The following is a 26,111-nucleotide window of genomic DNA, read 5'->3' as shown; positions in this document are numbered from 1 at the left end:
AATGAACAGCCAATTTTTCCCCTCTATGCAAAGCTGGTCCATGTAAAAGTTCAAAACTTCATTGCGTGCAGTCAAGTGTCTATTCATGAACAGCTGAACAGTTTTGAACTTACAATGTGCATTCCTGAAATCGAGCCCTTTCTTTCTTTCTGTGTAAGAGCGGTACCCACTTCTTCACCAATCATTTATTGAGGACCTATGATACACAAGGCATCCCGTTAGTTGCTGGGTATAATGAAGTGGGTATATATACTTAGTTCTGATGTTTCTCTGATTCCAAACTTTTATACTTAATCTATCTGTAGACATCTGATAGGTACCTCAATTTTAACATAACGAAACAAACTCTTCATTGTTTTTTTCCCCACAAATACACTTCTCCCCTGGTTTTCCTTCTTAATAAAAGGGACCACTGCCCCAACCATACACACAGTTGCTAATAGGGAAAAAAAAAAGCTGCTAGTTCTTAAAATCCAGCAGGAAGAAAAACAATTTTTAAATAAACTTTATCTAAAGTAAAAGGAAAAATACTATCAAATAGTGATATGTGCTATGCAGAGAATTAAAATGACGGGGTGAGTCTGCTGGTGGTCTCAGAAGGTGTCTGAGTTTTGATTCCTGGAGAAGTAGACCTTGGGAAAGGATTTAGGGACAAAAAGTTTAGTTGGAGGGTGGAGGAAACATCAGTGGGAAGGCGGGAACTAAGACAAGGAGGCCAAGTGGCCATTACAGGGTTCCTTACCAGGACAGCTACACTGACAGCAACTTCATTTAATCCCACTGGGTCAACTCTGGGACCCAGTGAACATATGCATGCTTCAGAGTTTTCCATCTGAGGGGTGGGGGGGGGCTGGGATATTTATATACCAAACCCTAACAGTTCCTGGTCGAGAGCTGATGTGGGAGACAGAACCACTCCCCCAGTGCCTGTGTCCTTCTGGTCAGTAACAGGAGGCCCACATGGGGAAAGACAGCATGCGGACAATCAAAGGCAGGTGCCACCGTCGTGCTGTGAAGGAGGCAAAGCAGAGTGTATGGGCGGGCCTGCATGAAGCCTGATGGCAGGGCGACATACATATATGCTGGAATCTAAATGGACAGGAGGATCTGGGATACAAGATTTCCGGTCACAAGAAACACAAGAACAAGATCAAGTTCGGTATACTTATGAAAGGTCAGCTGGACAGAATGCATGGAGCAAAGAGGAAGGCCGGGAAAATCAGGTCGGAAAAGCAGATACAGACCAAATGACAAAGGGCTCTGAAGCCAGAATAAAATGCCTGGAGTTCATTCTAATCAAACTGGGAAGACACAGGTGGGAAGTACAGGCTTGGCAGGATCTTACCTACGTTTTGAAAAGAGGGCTGTGGTGCAAATGAATAGTTGGACCATGAGTGAAAACAAGAAATTGGGGACACTGCCACAGTGAAGTTACATTGGTGGCAGGAGATATGAAGAAAGCAGACCTGCCAGGGAGCTGGATATGCAATAAAGGGTACGGGAGAGGCAGGCGGGGTGAAGAATCCCTCCTACATCCCTCACTAGCAACTCTATACAAGGTAGGCGCCGTGGTCCCTTTTACTAGGAAGGAAGAAGACGAGGTGAGAAGTAGATTTGTGAAAACAGTGAAGTTTCTTTTAGTTAAGGTTAAATACACAAGTTTGGAACCAGAGAAACATCAGGACCAGAGACAGATACAAAGGAAGCATCTACATGTGTATAGCATTGGAAGGCAAGAAATTAGATCAGGGGTAGTATTATACATAAAGAAGAAACGGGCTCCAAAGACCGACTTTTACACTGCAAATAATAAGAACACATCTGTCAATAACATTTTATTGTATCACAGTAAAATATACCTCAGTAGTCATGGCCAACCCATTCTGTCATTCATTCATTCAGTATTTATTGAGTTTAAAATAGACTCAGGGCATTATGCCGAGAACTGTGAGAAATTTAAAATCTATCATATATTAATCCTCATTTTTAAGGGCTCAGGATCTAAACCCATACAGATTAAAGACTGACTGTGGTAATTGTTCTAAGAGAGATACAGAGAAAGAACCATGGTAACTTAGGAGAAAGAGATTATTTCCACCTGGCAAAATCATAAAAGGTTTTGAGTGGAAAATAGCATTTAAGCTGGGGCTTAAAGCCCTTTCAAATTTGTAAAACTTGCCCTCTAAACACTTAGGAAGTGGATGCATTTCAAGAGTGAGAGACTTAAAGAACAAAACCACAGAGAGAAGACTTTGGAGGGAGGATAATTCTAGAGCTCATTAAATAGTTCAATTTGCTAGATGATAAAATACATGAATGGGATAGATGGTGAACATTTCTAGGATACCACATTTATTAAATACATCTCTAACGTTTTCCATGTAAAGAAATAATTCACTTTCCATGGTGTCAAACATAAATTTGATTGGGTTTAAGAAAAAATTTTAAGCCATAAGTTCATTTCATTTCAATTCACTGTACTAATGTACCATGAGCAATCATTCTGCGCTTAGAAATTCACTTCTCACATCTACTGTCCATTTTGGTTATATTTTTCTTCATTTAATCATTTAATAGCACCTTTTCCATCTATCCAACTTTATCTTTAAACGCTGGAAACTCATGCATTATAAGCTAGTCAGTATAAAGGAAAAGAAAAAGACGTAGGCTGGGTAAGGGGATAAAACACGGGCTCAGAGGAGTAAACAGCACCAGGGGGCACACTGGTGGGAAGAACAACGGAGGCACAAATGGCCAACAGAAGGGATGGGCAAATTCACAGACTGTAAAGAGGTATTTCACCCAGTTCCATGCTCTAAACTCGTTCCTTTAGATAGCTTTCATTTTTCTAAGTAATATCTACACCCAACGTGGGGCTCAAAATCACGACCCCGTGATCAAAAGTCACATTAGACAGACTTCATTTTAAACCCATAAGTTCAGTTTCTTTTTGCCATTCTTTAAAAGACTATGAGAAACATCCTTTTATGGTGGCCTTTAAAGACTTTTTCATACACAGCCCCTAAAAAACACAATTTAGCCACAAAGAGCTTTCTGAAAAACACTGCTTACAAGACAATCCTTTTTTTTTTTCTCATATTGCTGGTCATAAGAATAAAGTTTATCATTAGTGAAGGACCAAGTGTTTATCTCCATGGAGGTTCTCAAGAGGACCGCCATGCTAACAATATGATGACATGCACAAGAGAGCCAAACAAAAGAAGAAGAAAACGCAACAAGGCAACGAAACATTAAACACAAAAATGTGCAGGAACTCTTTCAAAAATAAAGAACGAATAGAAACAATCCAAATAAATGAGCCCATGAGGGGGACATTCACGGATGTCAACTGGAAACAACAGACAAGAAAGCAGTGACTCTGCTGTACAGACTGAACATGACAACATTACAGACCCTCAAAATTTGGAAAATCTTAGTTTAAAAAAAAGCCGCCTGGGCAGCTCAGTCAATTAAGCGTCTGGCTCTTGACATCAGCTCAGGTCTTGTGAGTTCAAACTCCACGTCAGGCTCTGTGCTGACAGTGCAGAGCCTGCTTGGGATTCTCTCTCTCTCCCTCTAAGACCCTCCCCTGCTCACTCTAAATACATACATACATACATACGTACATATATAAATACATAAGTAAATATGCAAAATGCCAACCAGCAAGAAGATAAAACATGTATGTCAATCAACCCTTTGGAAAATGACTGAATAAAGGTAAAAATACTATGTAACTAATGTCCCAATCCAACATGTAAATATCTATGTACTTCCAAAGAAAATTTATCATTGTCTATTCAAAACTTAGAAATTATGAAAATATTATACATTCTATGTCTTAAGCTACCTTGATAATCAGTCGAGGGAGGAAAGAGAAGAAAAAGGAAATAAAGGGGAAAAAGTAACTAGTATCTTATAAAAATAATTTTACAGTACATAAAATCAATTTTTCATAGCAAAAAAAAAGATCAATAAAATATAAACTACTTTCCAGTTAAAAAAATAAAACTGATTTTGCCCCAGGGCACCCGCGCATACAATTCTGACTCCTCCAGCCTTCTGGAAAGCATAAAAATACAAAAGAATTATCCAAAGAGACACAATCTTTCCTCTTCCCCCTCCTCCTCCTTCAGTGAATGATTTACCATTCAATAAAGGTTAACTCAGGTCAACTTAAAAAAAAAAAAGAAAGAAAAGAAAAGAAAAAGGGAGCTAGTGCTCAACCTTAATGTAAAGTAGAACAGAAAATATCTCCTGATTATTTATTCTTCAGTGACTTATTAGATATTAGGAATGGCTGATAATATTTTTAAATACTTGATTTCACAACAAGTTACGTACTTTCAAATGGCCCTTTCAAGATATCTGTGTTGACAGGCTAGAACTTGTAGTGTCCTGAGAAGTGCACAGCCGTGTTCAGAAGGCCCACACAAGTAGAAATGTTGAAAAAAATCTCGGTTCACAGATGGTAATATACCAGATGCTAGAACACCAAATAAGTTGTCATTTGATTTTGGATTTGAATTAAATGAACTGGCTCGCTAACTGAATTCATTTGTCTGTCATCAGACTGACATCTCCAACCTCCCAAAAGCCCAGTTTACTTTTTACCTCACCAGTATATGCCTTTGTGTGAATACTGGGTAATCTATTACATATACTGGATGCACATGTTACTCAAAATTGCACTTTAAGAAAAAATAGCATCGAAAAAATAATCTTGTTCAACATCGGACTTAACTAAAAATATATAGTTTACTCTTATTCCTGTATGACTTTTTTTCAGGCAGACAAGTGGAAAAAGAATTTCAGGCATCAGGAAGAAAGAGCATATACAAAATTATGGAATCATCATCAAATTTGGAAAACTGAAAAGATTTCTCAAGGGCTCAACTCAAGGTATCTAAAGAGGATGAATGAAGTTGCCGTAAGACATTTGAGCTTGATCAATGAAGGATTCGTAGAATAGGAAATCCTACTATTAGATTTGGGGGGTGTGGGAGGAACACAACGTACAGAGTAAAATGTTTACACTACCTTAAAAGAAATTTCATTTAAATAAGACCTTACCACAATAGTCATATAATTGTAAACAAAAACGTAATCTCATTATAAAGCCCAGGCTCCTTGTAATAAAGACCACAATTAAGAATCTGGGTTTATGGGGCGCCTGGGTGGCGCAGTCGGTTAAGCGTCCGACTTCAGCCAGGTCACGATCTCGCGGTCCGGGAGTTCGAGCCCCGCGTCAGGCTCTGGGCTGATGGCTCAGAGCCTGGAGCCTGTTTCCGATTCTGTGTCTCCCTCTCTCTCTGCCCCTCCCCCGTTCATGCTCTGTCTCTCTCTGTCCCAAAAATAAATAAACGTTGAAAAAAAAAAAAAAAATTTAAAAAAAAAAAAAAAAAAAGAATCTGGGTTTATATTTTTATTGTACATAACACTCACTTCTTTTCACTTATCACCTTTATTATTGGTTCTAATTTTCCTGCCCAGTAATCCCATAACTGTATTTTAACTTTTTTTCCCTGCTACCTATTGGGGGTGGGAGGGAGGGGGCGGGAGCGAGGTGTGGAATGCAGCAAAGTCGTTCTGAACAGACAAAATTGACAAGAATTGTGAAAACAAAGGATGTGACAGCCCCAGAATTTTGACCTTTAGAACTTGAAACCAGATGTATGACTCAGCTCCCCAATACACATGAACTCTTTTGTATTCTGGGTACAATGGCAAATATTTCCTGTTATTAAAACATTTTGGGATTATCTTCCCAAGATGTTAACATAGAGCTTCTGAAAAGATAACTGCACAGTGACAATAAAAAGATTGTTAAGGGGGCCTCTAAGCTACAGGACAAACAGTGTTGCATTTCTAGTGAGAAGAACACTCTCTATAGGCAGAGATCCACGAAGGCTTAAGTTGCCCAGGTTCACATTAACCTCTTTGGTTAGTGCATGTGCTTTAGAAAGCCTGACAATCACAGGGTTGGCTGGCAGTGGGGGAGGAGGGTCAGTGGTGATTCTCTTCCACGGCTATTGAGGAAAAGTGTCCCAGGATAATCTTGAAGCACATTACACCTTAACTGTTTATTAGAGCTGGGACAATTAAGGGCATGACAGTGGCCGAATGTAAGGGTGTTAATATCAGAAATGAAGTTCCTGGCCCTTATGCCCTGGACTGCTCTGCTCCCATGAAATCTTGGACCACCCAGACATTCACTTTGCTAACCACCCTCTTCAACTAAAGTGGAGATATTTACTCAGAATGAGGGGTTATACTCACAGTGGAACGTATCTTCATATGTATTTTAAACATTACATTTATAGGAGGTTTTTTTTTAACTATATCTGTTGAACAGAAAACCCTCAGGTGGTACCATGTGCTTCATTATTTTTTTAAGAACCTTCTCTCCCTTGAAAATCAGTACATACATTCTTCATAAAAAGTATATTACGGCAACATTTAAAAAGCACTTACAATACCTAGTCATGACACTTAAAGTATATAATTTGGTTTAAAAATAGCTCCAAGTTTTAGAAAATGTATAAGTCAAAGAAGTGAGAGGGGTATATTTACTTACTAATGTAATGCTAATTTAATCTATTATTAGGAGCTTTTAATATGCCAAAGAGTCTGCTCTGAGCAGGAGTCTGACTGTGTTAAGTTGAACTTCACATTTCATACAATTTACATTTCTAAGGGCAACACTGAAAAAAAATATAAATGAATGCACTCAGGTTTAGCTTTCAGATATCCGGGCAAGCATAATATTTACTTTATCTAGTTGAAGGAAGTGAACCCAGAAACGGCACACTGTATTTGTAGTCAAAGAGTGAAGAAAAAAAAAGTGTGGAATGAGTTAATATTTGTTCATAATCATCACCTGGTGGAGTCAGACAGGCCTGCCACTTTGTACCCCACCGTTAAGACCCTGGGAAAGCTCCATAACTTCTCTGGAGTCTGAGCTGCCTCATCTTTGCTAATTCATGGGTTCGCTTACAGACCTAAGTGAAAGAAAGCTAACAAAATGCTGGCCCACAGTAGAGAGCACTAGATATTAGCTCCATATCCTTCTATAAAATGGAATGCTGTTCATGTATTTAATAAAATATTAAAACCTACCATAGTAGATTCTCATTTTTCATGGAGTCCATATTTGCTAATTTGCCTACTGGCTAAAAGTCTCTTGCAACCCCAAAATCCACATGCAGCACTTTTGTGGTTATTCGTGGACAAGTGCATGTGCTGTTGTAAAAACTTGGAATCATCCAAGGTGCACATTCCCAGCCTATGTGGACCAAGGTAATGCTCTGCCAGCTGGTTTCAGCTCTCTCACTGACAACAAAGTGTCCCTTTCACAGTGCATGTAGTGCCCTGTTTTTCGCATTTTTCTGCTTTCTGTTGGTGATTTCACTGTTTAAAAAGGCCCCAAGCACACCTCTGAAGTGCTATCTAATGTTCCTAGGCACAGGAAGGATATACTGAGTCCTTACGGAGAAAACAGGTGTGCTAGGTAAGCTTTATTCAGGCACGAGTTATTGCGCTGTTGGCTATGAATTCAGTGTCAATGATTCAACAATATATATAACATAAGGTGTCTTTAAACAGAAGTACACACAAGTTTTTCTATTTATCAGTTGATGACAATGTGACAAAGGGCTCAGAGAAACTTGATCCTCCTATATGTCCCCAAGGAGCAATGGTTCAGTATTCACTAGTTCCATGTTTTTAATGACTTTATAGAACATAACTACAATGAGTTACAAGAACCGACTGTGTATGCTGGATTTTACGTTAAACAACAGTAATACACAATTTAAAAATGTAGGTCTTTACTCACAAAGAAATTAAAATGTCAGCCACTCACTTTGTAAACTTTAGAATACAAACTCACAGCTGCTAGAATGGAAATATGATCGGCAAGGTGTAATTTACAAATCAGAACGTTTCCTTTTCCTATTGTGTGAAAAACATAAATGTCAGGTCATTGGAGATTAATATTAAAATATAAATTACCTCCTTGTTTTTTGGCTGCAGTAAATACCACAAATGCCTGGCTTATTTATTAGCTATATGACTTCCTATCACAGTCTGATATATCTATTAGCTAAATCTATGCATGCCCATCATCTCTGTAGGCTGAGTTTCAAAAGTATCTGTCTTTAGCTTGTCCAGGATATGAATTGTTTCCCTTGAGTATTTGAACTTCAAGCCTTGACTGCATCTCAAGAATGAGTGAGAAGTTGGGGGTGGCGGGGTGAGAAACTTTGGAAGGCAATTTCCACCAAACTTCAGGTCCTCTTCTTCCCCACAACCTCCCTCACACACCCCCAACTCACTCCTATTCAAGAGAGGGGGAAGGAACTACCACTGTCTCCTTTTTCAAGTTTTTACTTGATTCACCCTGTGCTCCTAGGAACTCATACTCTTAACTGGTCTAACAAGTGGCTTACTGTGCTTGCTGTGTCTGAAATAACAACAACGACAGCAACAGCTTCTACCCCTTCTCCTGGACTTGCCCATGCCAGCCCTCAGCTTTTTGTTCTTTATTTTGTCCTCCGGTACAAAGAAAGGCAGAGAACGAGCTGGCTGATCCCTTCATCATTCTGCACTCTGCTCTGCCTCCTTCTGTGCCTCCTTCTGTGCCTTCAGGAAGCTGACCTTGACACGGTCCCAGACCAGGCTCCCTTGCCCTCCAGCATCTGACTGGATTTGGTCAAAGCAAAGCACTGGCAGAACTACAGAGGACAAAAGGAAAGAAAGGCTGAGCTATCTACTTCTATATCCTGTCTCACTCAAGTCCTGGGGTGCATTTATTTTCAAGTCAGGTGACCTCTTCCTCTAAAACCCTGTCTTTAATGACTCTCAAAGTATGATTCAGGGACCCCCGGTGTTTCGAAGGCCCTTTCAAGAGGTCCACGATATCAAAATTATTTTCATGGTAATCTTAACATACATTTTGCCTTTTGCATACTCATTGTCTCATGAGGGTACAGTGACGTTTGCCAATGCCAACATGGCATGGTATCACAATGGACTGGATGCAGAAACAGAAATGAACATCTACCTATCTTCCATAATGTCAGACATTAAGAAAATTCCAAAAATTTAAAATGATTCCATCATTATCAATAAAGTTCTTCTTTGAAAAACTGCATTATTTTTATAAAGTTATGTTAACATATAATGAGTATATTATTAAAGTTTCTTCATTATTAAGTTTCCATCTGTTTCCTGCCAGGACCCTTTCAGGCACAGTAGGGATGTTGACCAACAGAAAAACAGATCAAGGGTGAGAAGAGGAACTCACCAAAAGAGAGAAGCAAATGACCACAAATTGGTAAAGAAAAATGTGTACCTCTACTAGTACTAAAAACATGCTAACCAAAATGAGAAATGGCTTTTAAGTGCTTTAAGTTTTAGGTAAAAAGGATAATCATTATATCATTGCTTAAAGAGACACAAAAAAAAAATTTGAATCAAAATTTACATAGTGTTCAACAGACAATTGGTTGAAGGAATTACAGAACATGAATTGAAAAGAACACCAGCATACTGTGAATAAAGTAATGCTCTGGACGAATTGTTTAATACCCATTGTATTTTATTATTTGTTGAAAACATCATATTATAAAGGGGATGCACCATGATTCCATGTTTGTGAACACAGAAATGTATATACCCACAATAAAAAAGATGGGAAGTTATACACCAAAATGTAGCCTGAGTAAACATGTGGCCAAGACCCATGAAAGGAAGGAAAAACATAGAACACAGCACAAAAGATTTAGGGAAGGCTTTGTGGACAAGGAAACCCAGAACTGAGGGCCAGAATTAAAGCCATCATGGTGAGGAAGGGTGTACCAGGAAGACGGCAGGGTATATGCAGAGCTATGAGAAGGCATGAGGTTCCAATTCTGCAGTTCTGTTTCATGCGGTACGACCATGAGGTTAATGAAGGGTGGAGGGTAGAAGAGGAAAAACTAGACTGAAAGATTGAACGCCACGCTGAGAAACCCAGATTTTATCTGAAAAGCAAAGGAGAGTTGTCAGAAGTGACAGAATAGGGAGTTAGTTAGATATAAGCAGGGAATGGTACTTTCTGACCACTAAAAAGACAGAAATCGAGAAACCGCCAACCACCCCTGGAAGACAAACAGCTAGGAAAAGCCCCGGGGAGCATTCATATACCTTTGCCTACAACTGCTGCTCTACAGTAATCTATAGCTACAGTATAATACATTTATATTGCTGATCACACACACACACACACACACACACACACACACACACACACACAGCAATAACTGTCAGGACAGTTCTGGCAATCACCATACACAGCCAAAAACATCCCCTCCTCACTGGTTGGAGGAGTCTCTTAAATGAGTGGAGACAACCACAGCAGGAGACCGCCCTAGCTATGACCCATAACCTTTGCAAACATAAAAAGAAAAGACGCTCCTAAACCCCACGGCATTTGGTACCTCTGGGCCTGCGCGCTATCCCATCTTACAAGTGTACTTTCCCTTTAACTGCCATTAAACTCTTACTTACTTGAGAGTTTCTTGGTCAAACCCAAGAACTAAGGTTGGCACAGAGGTAAGGCACAGAGGCACGGAAGGGGCTTCCGTCGACAGAAGAACTTTAAGAGACTGATATTTCTGACAGCAGTGTAGAAGACATATGGAATGGGCTACATGAATGGCAGGGAAATGGCAAATTGGAAGCCACTGCATAATCCAGGAGGCTATGATGTTGCCTAAAACTCAAGCTGCAACAGAGGTGATGGAAAGGAATATTTAAGACAAAGCTAGGAAGTAGAAACAATAGATCCTGGAAAACATTTAAATATAAGGATAGAGATGGGAATGAGGAATTCAGATTTCCGACTGAAACAATTTGGTGAAAAGTGTTACTATTCCCTTTGTTACAGACTGAACGTTTGTTTCCCTCGAAATTCACATATTGCAAACTAACCTCCAGTGTGATTTTATCAGGAGGTGGGACCTAAGGCATGAGAGTGGAGCCCTTATGGATAGTACCAGTGCCTTAAGAGAGTTCCCTTGCCCCTTCTACCATGTGAAGTTACAGTGAAGAGACTGCTGCCCAAGAACAAGGAAGCAGGTGCTCAGCAGAGACATAATCTCTCTGGTGCTTTGATCTTGCATCTCACAGCCCCCAGAACTGTGAGAAATACATGTTTGCATAAGCCACACAGTCCATACTACTTTTGTGATAGCAGCCCAATGGGCTAAGACATTCCTTTACAATGGAATACTTTGGGAAGAATTAAGCATGGGAGTTAACAGCAGTTTTCAATATATTGAAATTGGGATATTAAGGGAACATCCACGTAGTTATGACCAGCAGGCATTGGGATACGTTGGGGCTGAATGACAAAAGCAAGGTGTGTCCAGAAAATACAGATCTGAAAATTATCAATAAATGTATGGTTATCGAAGCCACAGTCGTGGAAGAAATCTCCCAAGAAAAGGCTATAGTAAGAAGGTTAAGATGGGATTCTTGGAAACGTCATCATTTAAAGCTTTTGAGTCTTGTTTCTCAAGAATTAGTGTTCATAAGATTCTACGTGGAGCTGGATGAAGTGCTACCGCCTTTCCGTCATGAACCCAATATGAGTGATTTCTTCTGCATATCGCCACAATAAAACCTAAAGTGAAGAATCCAAAAAATCACTTAGTTTAAAATAAGAAAGACATAATCATCTATTGGAACATGGTGGACTAAATATTTTTTAAAGTCTCTAAAATCTCTAAATAAGTTTCTGAATGTTCTATGACCCCCACATCTCTAACATTTATCGAAAGCAAAATTTCTTTCTGTCGCAGTTTTATTCCTGGTGGGGAAAAAAGTCACCTAAGACAAAGTTCTTAGAGAAGAAGAATCCATCATGGGCTTTAATTTATAATGTCTTACTCCCTTCGGGCTGCTATAACAAAAGTACCACAGACTGGGTGGCTTACACAAACATTTATTTCTCACTGTTCTGGAGACTGTGAAGTGCCGGATGAAGGCACCAGCAGGGTAATCTATCTGGAGTAGGCAGTTATGTACACGTGAGCAGGAGAGAGGGGAGGACAGTAGATGGGAAACTGCCAGGGACCACCCAGTCTCTGCCCAGAGACCACCCGACCCCTTTAGACCAATCCCTTTTGCGGTTTAGCACAGCCCAATAAGCAAAAGACACAAGCCACAGAGACGTTCTCAACATTGGAGCATGCACACTTAAGGAAAAAGCTTTGTCCTCTAGTAACTCCAAGGCTGTTATGATATCATTTGCTTTGCAGTTTTGCTCTCTCCCTCCAGCACCTTGGGTATCCCTTAGGCACTCCTGGGAAGATGGCGCTTAACATGAAGCAAAAAGTTGGAGGGGAGGAAACCAGGACAGATCCAGAGGGTGGCATAATAATGACAAGATGGGCAGGAGGAGGCAAAACAGACCCCCATAGAAAACACAATGCAGAACTCAGCAGGGCGGTTACCTACTTCGGGCCAGCCTGCTTGTTTTACTTCTCTGCAGTGTACCTTTGCTTTACGAAATAAAACCTTTGCTGCTTTAACTGTCTATGGACTGAACTGAATTATTTCCTTCAAGAAGACAACGACCAGGGGATTTACAATCCATTACCTGATTAACAAAACCAGGACCTGAAAATTCTTCTGAATTTTAGTAACACACTTAATATTAATGTTACATTTACTAACTATAAAGTAATAGAATACATTTGCGTATCAGGTTGACAAATATTAGAGGCATTATACCAAATAAACTAAAACGGTACTCTTACATAGTTCTTATGAAAAGGCATTAGTATAACTTTTTTAAAGCAATAGGGCAATATGTATCAAACATATTGAATAAAGCAAAATTTTGATCCAATAATTCAACTTTCTGGAAGTCATTATAATGAAATAGAATATATATATATATATATGTATAAAATATGTTTCTAACCAAAATGTTCACTGTAGAGCAGGTATGAGTCAAATTTAAAATAATCTTAGGGGACGCCTGGGTGGCTCAGTGGGTTAAGCAGTGGAATCTTGATATCATCTCAGGTCATGACCTCAGCATAGTGGGATTTAGCCTTGCGTCCAGCTCTGCACTAAGCATGAAGCCTGCTTGGGATTCTCTCTCTCCCTCTGTCTCTCTCTCTCTCTCTCTCTCTCTCTCTCAAAATAAACAACAATTAAACATTAAAAAAAATAAATTAAATAATTTTAAAGCCCAACCACGTGTTACCACTTAAACTATATTCCACTGGTAGGAATCCTATGAAGCAATTAAGAATGATATGATCAATGTTTCTCATTCAGAGATTCATGGCCCTGAGACCCCTACAACATTATATAATATTTTCTTCTATATACATTCTTATGGTGGAGAGAGATGTTCCACAGATTTATGTAGAATATCAAATGAGTTATAACACAAAGGATTTTGAGGATCACTGACATTACAAGCAACTATTTATACAGAAAGACACTGACAGTATTTTGTCAAGTGAAAAAAACAGGTTAAAAAATAACATATCCTTTCACCTATTGATGGACACTTGGGTTGCTTCCATATCTTGCCTATTGTAAATAATGCTGCAATAAACAAATATAAGGGTGTTAGAATTTAAATTAATATATTTTTAAATTGGTGTTTTTATTTCTTTGGGTAAGCATCCATTCTTACTGGATCATACGGTATTTCTATTTTTAATTTTTTTGAGAAATCCCCATACTGTTTTCCACAGTGGCTGCACATTCCTACCAACAGTGCAGAGGGGTTCCTTTTTCTCCACGTCTTTGCCAACTTCTTGTCTTTTTGATTGCAGCCATTCTGACAGGTGTAAGATGATACTTCATTGTGGTTTTAATTTGCATTTCTCTGACGATTAGTGAGAATGAGCATCTTTTCATGTGTCTGTTTGCCATCTGGATGTCTTCTTTGGAAAAGTGTCTATTCAGGTCTTCTGCCCATTTTTTAACTGGAATATTTATTTTTGGTGTGTAAAGTTATGTAACTTCTTTATATATTTTGGATATTAACCCCTTCTCATAAGTGTCCATCAATAGATGAATAAAGATGCGGGAGATATATAATACACACACAATGGAGTATTATTCAGGATGAAGTCTTGCTATTTATGACAACGTAGATGGACCTAGAGGGCAAGTGAAATAAGTCAGACAGAGAAGGACAGATACCATATGATTTCACTTACATGTGTAATCGAAAAGAAAAAATGAGTGAACAAACAAAAAGCAGTAACAGACCCATAAACATAGAGAACAAACTGATGATGGCCACAGGGTAGGGAGGTGGGGGGGGGGGTGGGCTATACAAGTGAAGGGGAATGGGAGATACAGGCTCCCACTTATGGAATGAATAAGTTACAGGGATAAAAGGTAAAGCACAGGGAATATAGTCAATGTATTGCAATAATGTTGTATAGTGACAGATGGTGGCTACACTTGCAGTGAGCACAGCATGACATATAAACTTGTCAAATCACTATGTTGTACACCTGAAAGCAATGTAACATTGTGTATCAGCTATACTTCAATCAGCAAATAACATTTTTATGAGGTCTCATTTTTGTAAACGATAATTCGAAATGCATAAATATTCACACATATAAAAAGTTATAAAAGCCATGTAACAAAGTATTAAGAATAGCTACTGCAAGTAGATTTTAGACATTCTTATCAAAAGAAAAAATCTGGAAATTATAAACCATCTGTATATTTAATGCTTTCTCATATAAGTAAAGTATTAACATAACTATAGTTTATTTGATGATACATTTTGCTACTTAGAAAAATAGTCTAGATACTAAAATAGGTATAATAGTTTGAAGTTTTTGTAATCAAATTTGATTTGAGGTAATGATTGCATTACTATCAAATATTAGATTTTCTATTAAATAAATGTCAAAGCCAGTACAGGATACAACCCCTAAGGATCTGGGATTTGAGATTCAGTACTGCCCACAAATTAATCCAAACCATATAATGGTTTCTGTTTCAGCCTTCGGATGAATAAAATCCAGGCCTACATAATTAATTAAAGATCATTTGATATTTAATTCATCTATCGTTATTTAGGCTCAAAGATATGCCAAGCCATACACACTACTCCAACCTCTACTGTAGTTACTACATCACCCCTTTAAAGTTACATTTGTTTTCTGGTTCCAAATATTGTCTTAAATTATATTATACAACAACATGTGTATAAACTTGTAATATCATGACATCATGAACAATGTGAATTCACTAGAAAAATAACTCAATGAGTCATACAAAGAAACAAGAAATAACAAGCAAGTTCAACCCTACATGAAAGAAAATCCTATAATCAGCAAGGTCTTATTCTCACTTACTGGATCTTCTCTCATAAACCTAAAAAATAAAATTAGGCTCATAAAAGAGGGCTTGAAAGGATGAGTCTATACAAATCTCATATATAAGAAAAGATATTTTTCATTTAAATGGCAATGAGAAATTCACCTCAGAGTTGTCTTATGAGCCAAATGAAATATATGAAAAAGTGTTTTATCACTGTATATTTAAATTGTGGCTTTTTAAAATAAAATACCTTTCAAAAGTCGGTTATAAAATCAACATATCTTCAAGAAGAAATGGAATTAACACATCCTTCTAACAAATATTAATTCTAAGCACTTACTGTGTAATAATTTTGATTCCTAACTCTGATCCTTCCTCTACAAACATTACTTCTTAGATACAACCCATATGATATAACACTGTTAACACTGATACCAGTTTCATGTGGACAGAAAACAGAATAAAGATGGAACCACTACTAGGGTTTACAACATATAAAGCTGTTAGTGGCTTACTGGAAAGAAAGTGGCTCACTGGAAACTTGTGAGCAACTGTAGATAGTCTGCAATACTGCTTTCTAGAAGCACTGTTCGGTACTTACAATCACATGCATAGAAAAAAAGATCGGATTTTCTCATTATGTCTAAAATAATTAACAACAATTCAGATAGCTACTTCATATACGAAAGGCCTTTATAATGACGAACAATGTAAATAACTTAAAATACACATTTAGGGGCACATGGGTGGCTCAGTAGGTTACGCGTCCCATTCCTGGTTTCGGCTCAGGTCAAGATATCATGGTTCATGAGATGGAGCCTTGTGTCCAGCTCTGCACTGACAGCATGGAGTATGCTTGGGATTCTTTCTCTCCCTCCCTGCCTCTCTCTTTGTCTCAAAATAAATAAATAAACTTTTTTTAAAAAAATTAAAAAATAAAAAATACACATTTAAAGAGTCAAATCATTGATTTGTAGTCACTAAACTGTAACGGAAACCATCCCATTATTACATCAAATCAATTATTTTCTAGTTTGAAGATAGCCATTCCTTCCTAAATAAGTACTTAAGTATATATTCCCTGGTACCCTGAAAAAGTGTAAAAGGTACACATGTAATCTGGGGAGACTTAAGCCGGTCTTCCTTAAGATTTTGGAATCATACCATGTCTATGCTAATAAAGTGAATACCCTAAATATAAGATTAGAAAACATATATTCAACATTATGAAGAGTTAATTTTACCCATTCACTCAATAAATGTTTAATAATGTAAACCAGAAAAATAGACCAATGAGTAAGAATCAAAAACAAAGAATCTCTGCCATTTTGGAAACTTCACTTTAGTAAAAGAGTTTGAAGTACAAATTAAGAAGGAAAATTGTTCAGTATTATGAGAATAAGCCTCAGGTTCACAAGGGCCAGGATTGGCATCTCTTTGTACCCTGGTCTACACCCTAGACCAGAGGTTCTCAAAGTATGTTCTAGGAACCTCTGGGAGTCTGTCCACAAGACCCTTGTGTTGGTCTATAAGATCAAAGCTATTTTCCCATAAGTGTGCAGTCAAGTTTTACTGAGATCACTTAATATGTGATATCACAGTAGAGTGAACACAGAGGCAGATATAAGAATTTATCTGTCTTCCAGCATGCCACACACTAAAGAGATTTTCAAAAAATGTGAAATGATGCCACTCTTCCTAGTGTTTTTATTCTGGAGAATATAATTATTGTCATCATAAGCTACGTTAACGTTAATATGTTGATCACTGCTCTTTTTAAGTGAATTTGCTATTTCTAAATGAATAAATCAATATGTTTATACTTTTTCAATCTTAACTTCTAATATGATAATCATTAATAGACATAATCCACACAAACAAAAGCTCTTTGGCATCTTCAATAGTTTTCACAAGTATAAAAAGATCTTGAGACCAAGAAGACTGAGGACAAATGGCCGAGCACGTAGTTGGTTGTCAATGAGTACTGATTAGTGAATTAACAGGGAGGGTTATACTAATGTAGTGATTACTAAGCCAAGATCTGAAGGGATGGACAGAGGTCTTTGAGATGAGTGAAAGGTTAAGTTTAAAAACAGTGCTATTTAAAACGTTTTCCATGTAGTTGAATAACTTATAGAAAATGACTAAAAATGAAGTTATTTTCTTACAAAGGAGAAAATGGACAAGATGGGGGGCTACGAGTCATAAAAATGAATGCCTCTCCACAAACTATTCTGTAGTTCTAGAGAAAATCTTGGATTCAAAGCTGGACATCCAACCATCTTTCAAGGGAAAGAGACTGGCTTATCATTGGCTCTGTCATTTTCTAGAATTAATATGTTTTAAAATGTTATTAAGATCAACATTAATAGGGGCACCTGGGTGGCTCAGTCAGTTAACCATCTGACTTTGGCTCAGGTCATGATCTGGCAGTTTTGAGTTCAAGTCCCACATCAGGCTCTGTGCTGACAGCTCAGAGCCTGGATCCTCCTCCAGATTCTGTGTCTCCCTCTCTCTCCCCCCCCCACCACCACTTGCACTTTGTTTCTCTCTCTCTCAAAAATAAATAAATATTTAAAAAATCAACATTAATACTAACTGCTGTTAAAAATAATGTCAAATCAAAACAAAATATGAAATACATGTTTGCTCAATTATGTTTTCTAAAATTACCCATTATCCTGCTTTCAACTTTCAGATTGCTTAATAGTTTTTTGGATATGTGAATGCATAAGACTCTTCATCAAAGACAAATTTTGAAGTTACTTAAATGATACAATAAGATGCTATCTATCCCTTAAAGGGACACTAGCAACTCTAAACATAAGATATAATCAAACACATAAAGTATTATCCATTTTGCAGGCAAAACCTAGTAACAAAGCTAAAAATTGAACAGAAACAGAGGTGACTTAAAAAAAAAATAGAACTACCCTACAACAAGCAATTGCACTACTAGGTATTTATCCAAAGGATACAAAAATGCTGATTCGAAGAGGTACATGCCCCCCAATGTTTATAGCAGTGGTATCAACAATAGCCGAATTATGGAAAAGGCCCAAATGTCCATCAACTGATGAATGGATAAAGATGTGGTATATATGTACAATGGAATATTACTCGGCAATCAAAAAGAATGAAATCTTGCCATTTGCAACTACATGGATGGAGATAGAGGGTACTACGCTAAGCAGAATAAGTCAGGCAGAGAAAAACAAGTAACATACGATTTCACTCATATGTGGAATTTAAGAAACACAACAGATGAACAAAGGGGAAGGGAAGGAAAAATAAAATAAAAACATAGAGGGAGGCAAACCACAAGAGACTCTGAAACACAGAGAACAGACTGGGGGTTGCTAGACGGGAGGCTGGTTGAGGGATGTGCTAAACAGGTGATGGGCATTGAGGAGGACACTTGTTGAGATGAGCACTGGGGGTCATATGTAAGAGATGAATCACTGGGTTCCACTCCTGAAACCAATACTACTGTGTACATTAACTAACTTGAATCAATCAATCAATCAATCAATTTAAAAATAAATAAATAAATAATACAACTTGGACTTTTTATATAAAACCCTTCATAAGTTCCTGAATGACTTATTAATGATTAAAGGCAAGCATAACAAAACAATTCTAAGATTTTATAAAAGGGAGCCAGCTGTGAAACTATTCTGTATGATATCAAAAATACACTCCTGGGCGCCTAGCCCTGTGGTCTGCCTAAAGGCCAGAGGGAAAACCCCTTGTTGACCATAAAAGGGCTGCCTGCATGTTCTCAGTGGAAAGTATACAGGATCTTATTTACACAAGTATAAATACATGCCATTCCTTTGTGCTCACAGGCACTCCTGAAGGCTGGCCAGAAGAGGAGGGTCCACATGCTCGACGCAAACAGGATTCAAAAAGTCTATGACATTTTCCAACATCGAACGTACTTTATTTTTCTAGCTTATGTTCTTTCATGATAAAAATATCTACAAAGCCTAAGATTGCTATCATTTAACAGGTGGCAGCCCTAGAAATACTTTAAAATAAGCCTTTAAGTTTCAGCAGGAGGACAGAAAACACATTTCCATAAATAGGCACTTTTTTCTTGCAACATTACAGCTGTGCGAAAGCTGAGGAATAAGGAAGAATGTATTTGTGGTCAATAACAATGCCCTATCTCTTGACATTTCTCAGTAACTTAGAAGGCAAGAGTTTGAAACCTTCTGAGAAATAGTAAGTGAACAAATTATCATGACCATTTCAGGTCCCCAAAAATACTGGTAACAATACATTAAAGGAACAGCATAATGCAGGTATACAATACCTGGCAGGTGGTGTGTGTGTGTGTGTGTGTGTGTGTGTGTGTGTGTGTGAATAATTACAATATTATGATTACAGAGCAAACAAGTGAACATGACTGTGAATACAGTGAATGGTTTCCTCTTAAAACTCTTGGGAAATTCTGATATTTCTGCTTAGTAACATGGGTTAGACACACGCCATATAGATCTCAGATTATCACACTGAGATAGAGTCTGACATAAAAACTCATTACAAGGCCAAAGTGAACATTAGCTATCGTCTAATTTGATTATCTCTTCGGTGAGTGAATTCCACCTAAAACATCTGTGCTTCGTGGTCTCGCAGTCCAGAGAGACTCAGTCCCTTCGCCCAGGAACCCATCTAACCAATAATGCTTAAATGTTCTACCACCTTCTAGTTAAGGTTAACTTGCCCCCATGGATAGGATAAAATGCAAGCCCAGCTCCGCCTCCGGATTACTGGATGTATCAATAGTACAGGTCAGCAGTGAATGAAATATACCTGTAACACAGCTCACTTCATCTCTGAGAAGCTCGGGCAAACTGTCTCACTGATGTCAACCTCAATGTTAGCCACTTTATTTCCCATCGTACTTCAGAAATCTATTTTGATAAATCTTGCTAGTCAGGGTGTGATCCACAGACTAGCAACATCAGCATCACATGAGCATGTTAGAAATGCAGACTATTAGGCCCCACCCCAAACCTACTGAAGCAGAATCTGTATTTTAACAAGATCCCAGAGGGTTCAAATAAACATTCGAGTCTGACAAGCACTGATCTAAGTACATGCACACCCATTATTTCTTTAATGTTCTCTTGTGGAGCCACATTGGATTATTTTGCTAGCCTCCCTACATCAAGCTTTTTCTTTTGTTCATCCTATCCAATTTATTTTTAGAAACCCCTATGTGCATTTTCAGCCTATCTGGCTGGAAAGATGGGTGAAGAAAGTAAAATTCATTAAGTAGACTGGACATTTTGCTGGGAGTTTCATTAACTCTACCTCTGTGAGGTAACTCTGTTTCAAAATTCTACAAATTGGGAGTCTTAGGTGATCAGAAAGGTTGAGTGACTAAGTTGAGATCATGTAACTAACAGGTGGGTAAGCCAGGATTTAAACTCAGTTCCAGACTTCAGTAAGTCATATTTTCACACTCTGCCTTTTCTTCCTCTATGGATTCTTTTTATCCCAAATATCCAGGCTTCCTCTACTGAAAATAAATATGTGGCATTAGCAAGACAAAAACTCCAGGGTATTCAGAGCCTTCATTGACTTCCCTACATTTAAGAAGTGACCATAAGCTGAGCAAGTCTGCTCAGCATCTAACCAAATTAGAGCTGTAGTTCTAACAAATTAAAGCAGCTATTGGAAGCTGATAATGTCATGATTAAGGGCATACAGCCTGGAACCAGACTGTCTTCGTTGGAACCCTTGCTCAGCTACTTGACCTTGGCCAAATGGCTTACATTCTCCTTAAACGTGGAATAATACTAGTAATTGTGCCCTCACAGGCTTTTTTGTGAGGTTTAAAGGAATTAATGTATGTAAAGCATATACTAATGCACGTGTGGTGTGCTGTAAGCACTTAATAAGTGTTAGCTATATTTATTATTCAATGGAATTTCTTCTTGTAGTATAACCTGCCTCTATTAAAAAAAAAATCCTTCCACTTAGCTAAGCAGTTGGTAATAGTGTTCCAAATCAATACGACATTTGCTTCCTTCTCGTTCATTGACCTAAACCTCACATACATTGATTGCTTATCATTATTACAAGTGAACTATAAAATCCATCACCCACTTGTATTTTTTACAGCCTTTCCCTGCCACAGTCAATTCATGTGTCCACTGGTGCCTAGTTAGAACAGTTAACAAATGGTAGCCTGAAGACTTTTAACACATAAACAACAGGCCAAAGACCAAGATGCGTGTCCAGACCTACAGGTGAGAGTTTTGGACTTGCTCCTTCCAATCCATTCACATCTCCTGATTTCCAGTCCGCCTGCAATTCTAACAGCTCCAACTGCAAAATATATCCAAAATCTCCCTGACCACTTAGCTACTTCATGCTGGTCTAAGGCACCAGGATGGCGTTTCTTCCCTTCCCCAACTCATGCCAGCAGAAATAATCATCCCTATAAAATGCATCACTCGTCTGCTCAGCTCACTCCGGCTCCCCAACTGTGCCCCATCTTGCCAGCCACACTCTTCTCTTAGGGTCTTGTCACTCCCCACGGGCCCTGCCGGTAAGGCCTTCTCCCCCCATCTCTCTCCTCAACTCCAAGGTCAAAGGCACCTCGGTGGGCTTTTTCCATTTCCAGGCGCAGTAGTGAGAGGACTACTAGGAAATATCTAGGAATTCTAGCTGCCGCCACGTCCACCCACTGCAACGGATGGTGGTGCGGAACTGCTCCCGCTTCCGGATGAGGAGGACCAAGCGGGCACGCGGCACCGAGCCCCATAACCTGAAAGCTCGCAACTTCCGCTACGACAGGCTGATTCCCCGCGAGCCCATGAGGGTGGAGCCGCCAGCCGGCTGAAGACAAAGGCGTGGATCTCGTGGAGCAGAGATCCGGCCAGCGAAAACCCGCCACCTCCTACGTGCAGACCACCATGGGCAAGAATGCCGGGGCCACCCCCAGCAGCATCAGGCACCAGTGGGGCCCAGGTCTGCCCTTGGCTGCCATTCTCAGAGCTGGAGCCACCCTGGCAGCCACAGCCTGGAATGAAGAGGAAGCAGGCCCGCCCACCAAGAGCTCCTGAGCACCTGCCCCTCACCTCCAAAGCAACGAAGACGTCAACCGCCTCAAACAAGTCACCTGAGTGCCCCCCCCCCCCCGGGCTTACTTGAATATTCTTTGCTTGTATTACCTCACAATGTTCTCTAACCAGACACACTCCCGGTCTCCCAATACACAACACTGATCATATTCTCTTCTACTGACAGTTCACTTATGTATGCTGTTTGTCATCTTCCTCTCCTCCCTCAAGTGTAAACTCAATGAGGTCACAGGTTTTGTACGTTCTGTCCACAGCTGTATCGCCCGTGTCTAGCATCCTGCTGCATACGTAATAAATGCTCAATGTTCCCATTGAAAGAACAAACGAGCAGGGGGCATCCTATTCACCCCTAGACAAATAAATAGTCTAGATATTTCCAGTATTTCAAGACACACATATATAGCTTCCACAGGGAAAACTTAAGACAGCAAAATGCTTTCTCCTACTAAAAAAAAAAAACTAAATCAAAAACCAAAGATTTAAAAGAAAAAAAAAAAAAACTAAACTCCAATTTATAGAAGCTGAACAATTGCTATCTTTTCTCAAAGCAGGGGCAAAAAAAAAAAAAAAAAAAAACCTTCATAAATGTATGAGTTTGTTAATTAAAGAGATTGTCCCATCTCCCTTACAAGGCCATTCTCCCTTACTGTGACAGTCCAGCTCAAGGAGTGGATGTGATGACCTTGTACGAATGAAATTGCAGGGGCCGACTGACAGAGCAATTACTCATTTGGCCAGGAGGATGGCTAACACTCATAATCTTGCAAAAAGCACCTCGGGAATTTTAATGACCACACAGACTCAACAGTTTAGTTTCACTTCTAACCTGAAAACTATCCAGTACTGTCCTGTTATCATAACAGAGGTGCTCATGAGTTCAGTATGACTCTTGAAGCACCTGGGCCCTTATCAGAAGGATTCCAGCCCTCTGCTGCCACAAGCTAGCCACGTCTCACCCAAACCAACTGCTGAACACTAAGAAATCAGAATTCACATTCTGTCTTCTTCTCATATTTGGTTGCTAATATCATTCCAACAACATCATGCTTTAATCTTTTTGTAAACTGTGGAGCATGCATTTTGTTTATGAAAAAAAACTGGACAAAGGAGGTTATGTCCTCCCACCTATTAAAACAGCCTACAGAGGGGTGCCTGGGTGGCTCAGTCGGTTAAGCGTCTGACTTCAGCTGAGGTCATGATCTCGCGGTCCATGAGTTCGAGCCCCACGTCGGGCTCTGTGCTGACAGCTCGGAGCCTGGAGCCTGTTTTAGATTCTGTGTCTCCCCGTCTTTCTGACCCTCCCCTGTTCATGCTCTGTCTCTCTCTCTGTCTCAAGAAAATAAACATTAAAAAAATTAAAAAAAAAAAACAGCCTACAGAATATGCAGATAGGAGTACAGTGAGTCCTGCAGAAAGTACTACTTAACATTATTCACCTCTGACAAAGAAGATATGGAGAAAATAATTTTTAAAACTCAAGAAATCTGAAGTGAAAGGCTGAAGTCTCTCCTTATCTGCCACCTAGAACACTGAACATGTTCTCGGGTTGAGGCAAAAATAATAGCTCTGGTTTCACAGCATATGGTAAACTACCCGGAAATACAAGATGTATAAATCGGAAAAAGAGACCAACCCATTTGGAAGCATACGACACAATATTTCACCGAAGATGATTTCATTTGCTTCGCAATGAAAATTATAAACTGAGTAAGCTAGAGCAAGGTTTTTACCTGTTTTGACAAAAGGCCTTGATACTATTTCTTCGTTTAGTGAGCACGGTATTTGTTAAAGGACAAATCCGTTTTCTGAGCAACATGTGAACTCAAAATTGCCAAAGCAATTGGCAACTGAGGGAAGCAACTGAGGGAAGAGCTCCTGCCTTCTCTCAAGAGTTCACCTATTTATCAACAAGACAACCTGAACGGAGCATGTTGGGCCGAGCCCGACAGAGCCCAGCACCGAGGGCTACACTTGTCTTCTGGTCCTGCTTCCAAGATCTACATGACTAAGAAAATGACTTCACCTCTGGGAAAACAAGGCAAGGAGGACTCCACGAGACCATACCTAAGTTGTTCCCGGGGGCACGTTCCCAATTTTTTTTAAAGACTCTGCTAGCCCTGAAACTTTCCAGAACAAAAGTATTAAAAAGACATCTTCAGGTTCATTTCAGAATGCTTGAAGTAATGTTTACAATTACTTTGGTGAAGAGGGTAGAGGGCCAGAGTAATGTCTGCTCCAAAGCTGAGAAGGGCTGGACGCAGGAACGTGCGTGTGCATCACCCGGCTCCAACTCTCTCATAGCACAGTGGTCATGAGTCACCATTACGAATCTTAAACTGCGTAAGGAAAGGAGGGCAGCAGAATGAAACAAAAGGAATCGCCCTTGGATCTCTTAGGATTCTTGACACCAGGAAGTAAACAGGGCAGAAGACCAATGGGGAAATAAAGGAGGAACACACACAAGGCCCTGACTAGTGATCTCCTATTATGGATCTGTATATATACACAGCGGTGGCCCCCCAGGCCTCTGCCGTGGATGTTCCCTACCCTCCACAGTTTACACACAGGGTTGCTTTGGCACTTCCTTCCCTACTCAAAGCTCCAAATTTACTTCCCTCCTCAAAACTCCCTTTTAATGTAGAGTTCTCTCTTGAGACGATCCTAATCTCAGAGGTCAATGCACTTTGAGGGGTTCTGGACTCTGCAGACAGAAGTTTTCACCTGAGACATGAAACCATAATAATTAAACATCAAAATGAAGGCATGACGACGAAGGATACGAGCAATATGAGAAAAATGAGATGCAGGAAACAAAACATGTAGTTTTTCGTTACTTTGTGGGTTTTGTTTATTTGGGTTTTTTATTTGTTACTTATTTCATTTCTTATGTGTTAGATGAACCTATCATGGGTGAAATCCCAAAATGTGAGCCTCGGTTGAGGTATAATTTCAATCACAAGTATAAAAAAACAAAGTCTTCACCACTCGTCTTTTTTTTTTTTTTCCTTTCCCTTAACTGAAAGTTTAGTGTCATAAATGCAGCTATAGTATTTCTTCCAAAAACGAAATAGTATTATTCCTTAGAGGAGAATTTCCTACCTGCTTTACACCTGGAGTCTGAAATAATTTTTACTCTTGAATTTCTAAAAGGCTCACCGAACAGATGAGCTTACATGCTGCAAAGCGCGTGAGCATGCAGCCCCAGGGTTAATGCAGTACAGGCAGAAGCTGCCTGATTTCCATGAGGGACCAGGTGCTGGTATGCCTGAAGGATACACCGTACTTAGAAAGGCAAGTAACGTGCGGTTTCTCAATCCACCAGGCTCAATAAATGTGATTGGCGAGCATCTGTATGGTCAATACAGACCCTGGCTCACAGTGCGCTATAGAACGCAGCTGCAAAGGAAGGCAGGGGTTTAATTTTGGGTTTTTATCATGGTTTGTATCACACTCTTAAAGCCTGTGGTGTGCAAACAAATGGCATGTTCCAGATGTCTCCAGCAAGTGTACGGGGGAAAAAAACACCCCATAATATTTTCTTGATCTTTCAGGCTTAAGAGCAGGATGTACAGACTACACGCTAAGCTTTTTTTTTTTTTTTTAAAGGAAAGAAACAAAAGAAAAAAGAAGAAAATCCCATATGGTGCCAAA

At 39.2% G+C, this 26,111-nt stretch overlaps 2 protein-coding genes across 2 annotated transcripts in view; one reads left to right on the top strand and one right to left on the bottom strand.

Moving 5' to 3' along the window:
- Positions 1-26,111, bottom strand: part of PDGFC (platelet derived growth factor C) — a 204,193-nt gene that overhangs the window by 154,132 nt on the left and 23,950 nt on the right. The window lies entirely within an intron of this gene.
- On the top strand, positions 21,604-22,837 carry LOC115511668 (60S ribosomal protein L28-like). The gene is given in 3 exon segments (XM_032593029.1): positions 21,604-21,623; positions 22,045-22,210; positions 22,212-22,837. Coding segments are annotated over 3 exon segments (417 nt in total). The 3' UTR covers positions 22,443-22,837.

This window comes from Lynx canadensis, chromosome B1, assembly GCF_007474595.2.
Source record: "Lynx canadensis isolate LIC74 chromosome B1, mLynCan4.pri.v2, whole genome shotgun sequence".
Lineage (NCBI taxonomy): Eukaryota > Metazoa > Chordata > Mammalia > Carnivora > Felidae > Lynx > Lynx canadensis.
This window is presented reverse-complemented; position numbering and strand designations above follow the sequence as displayed.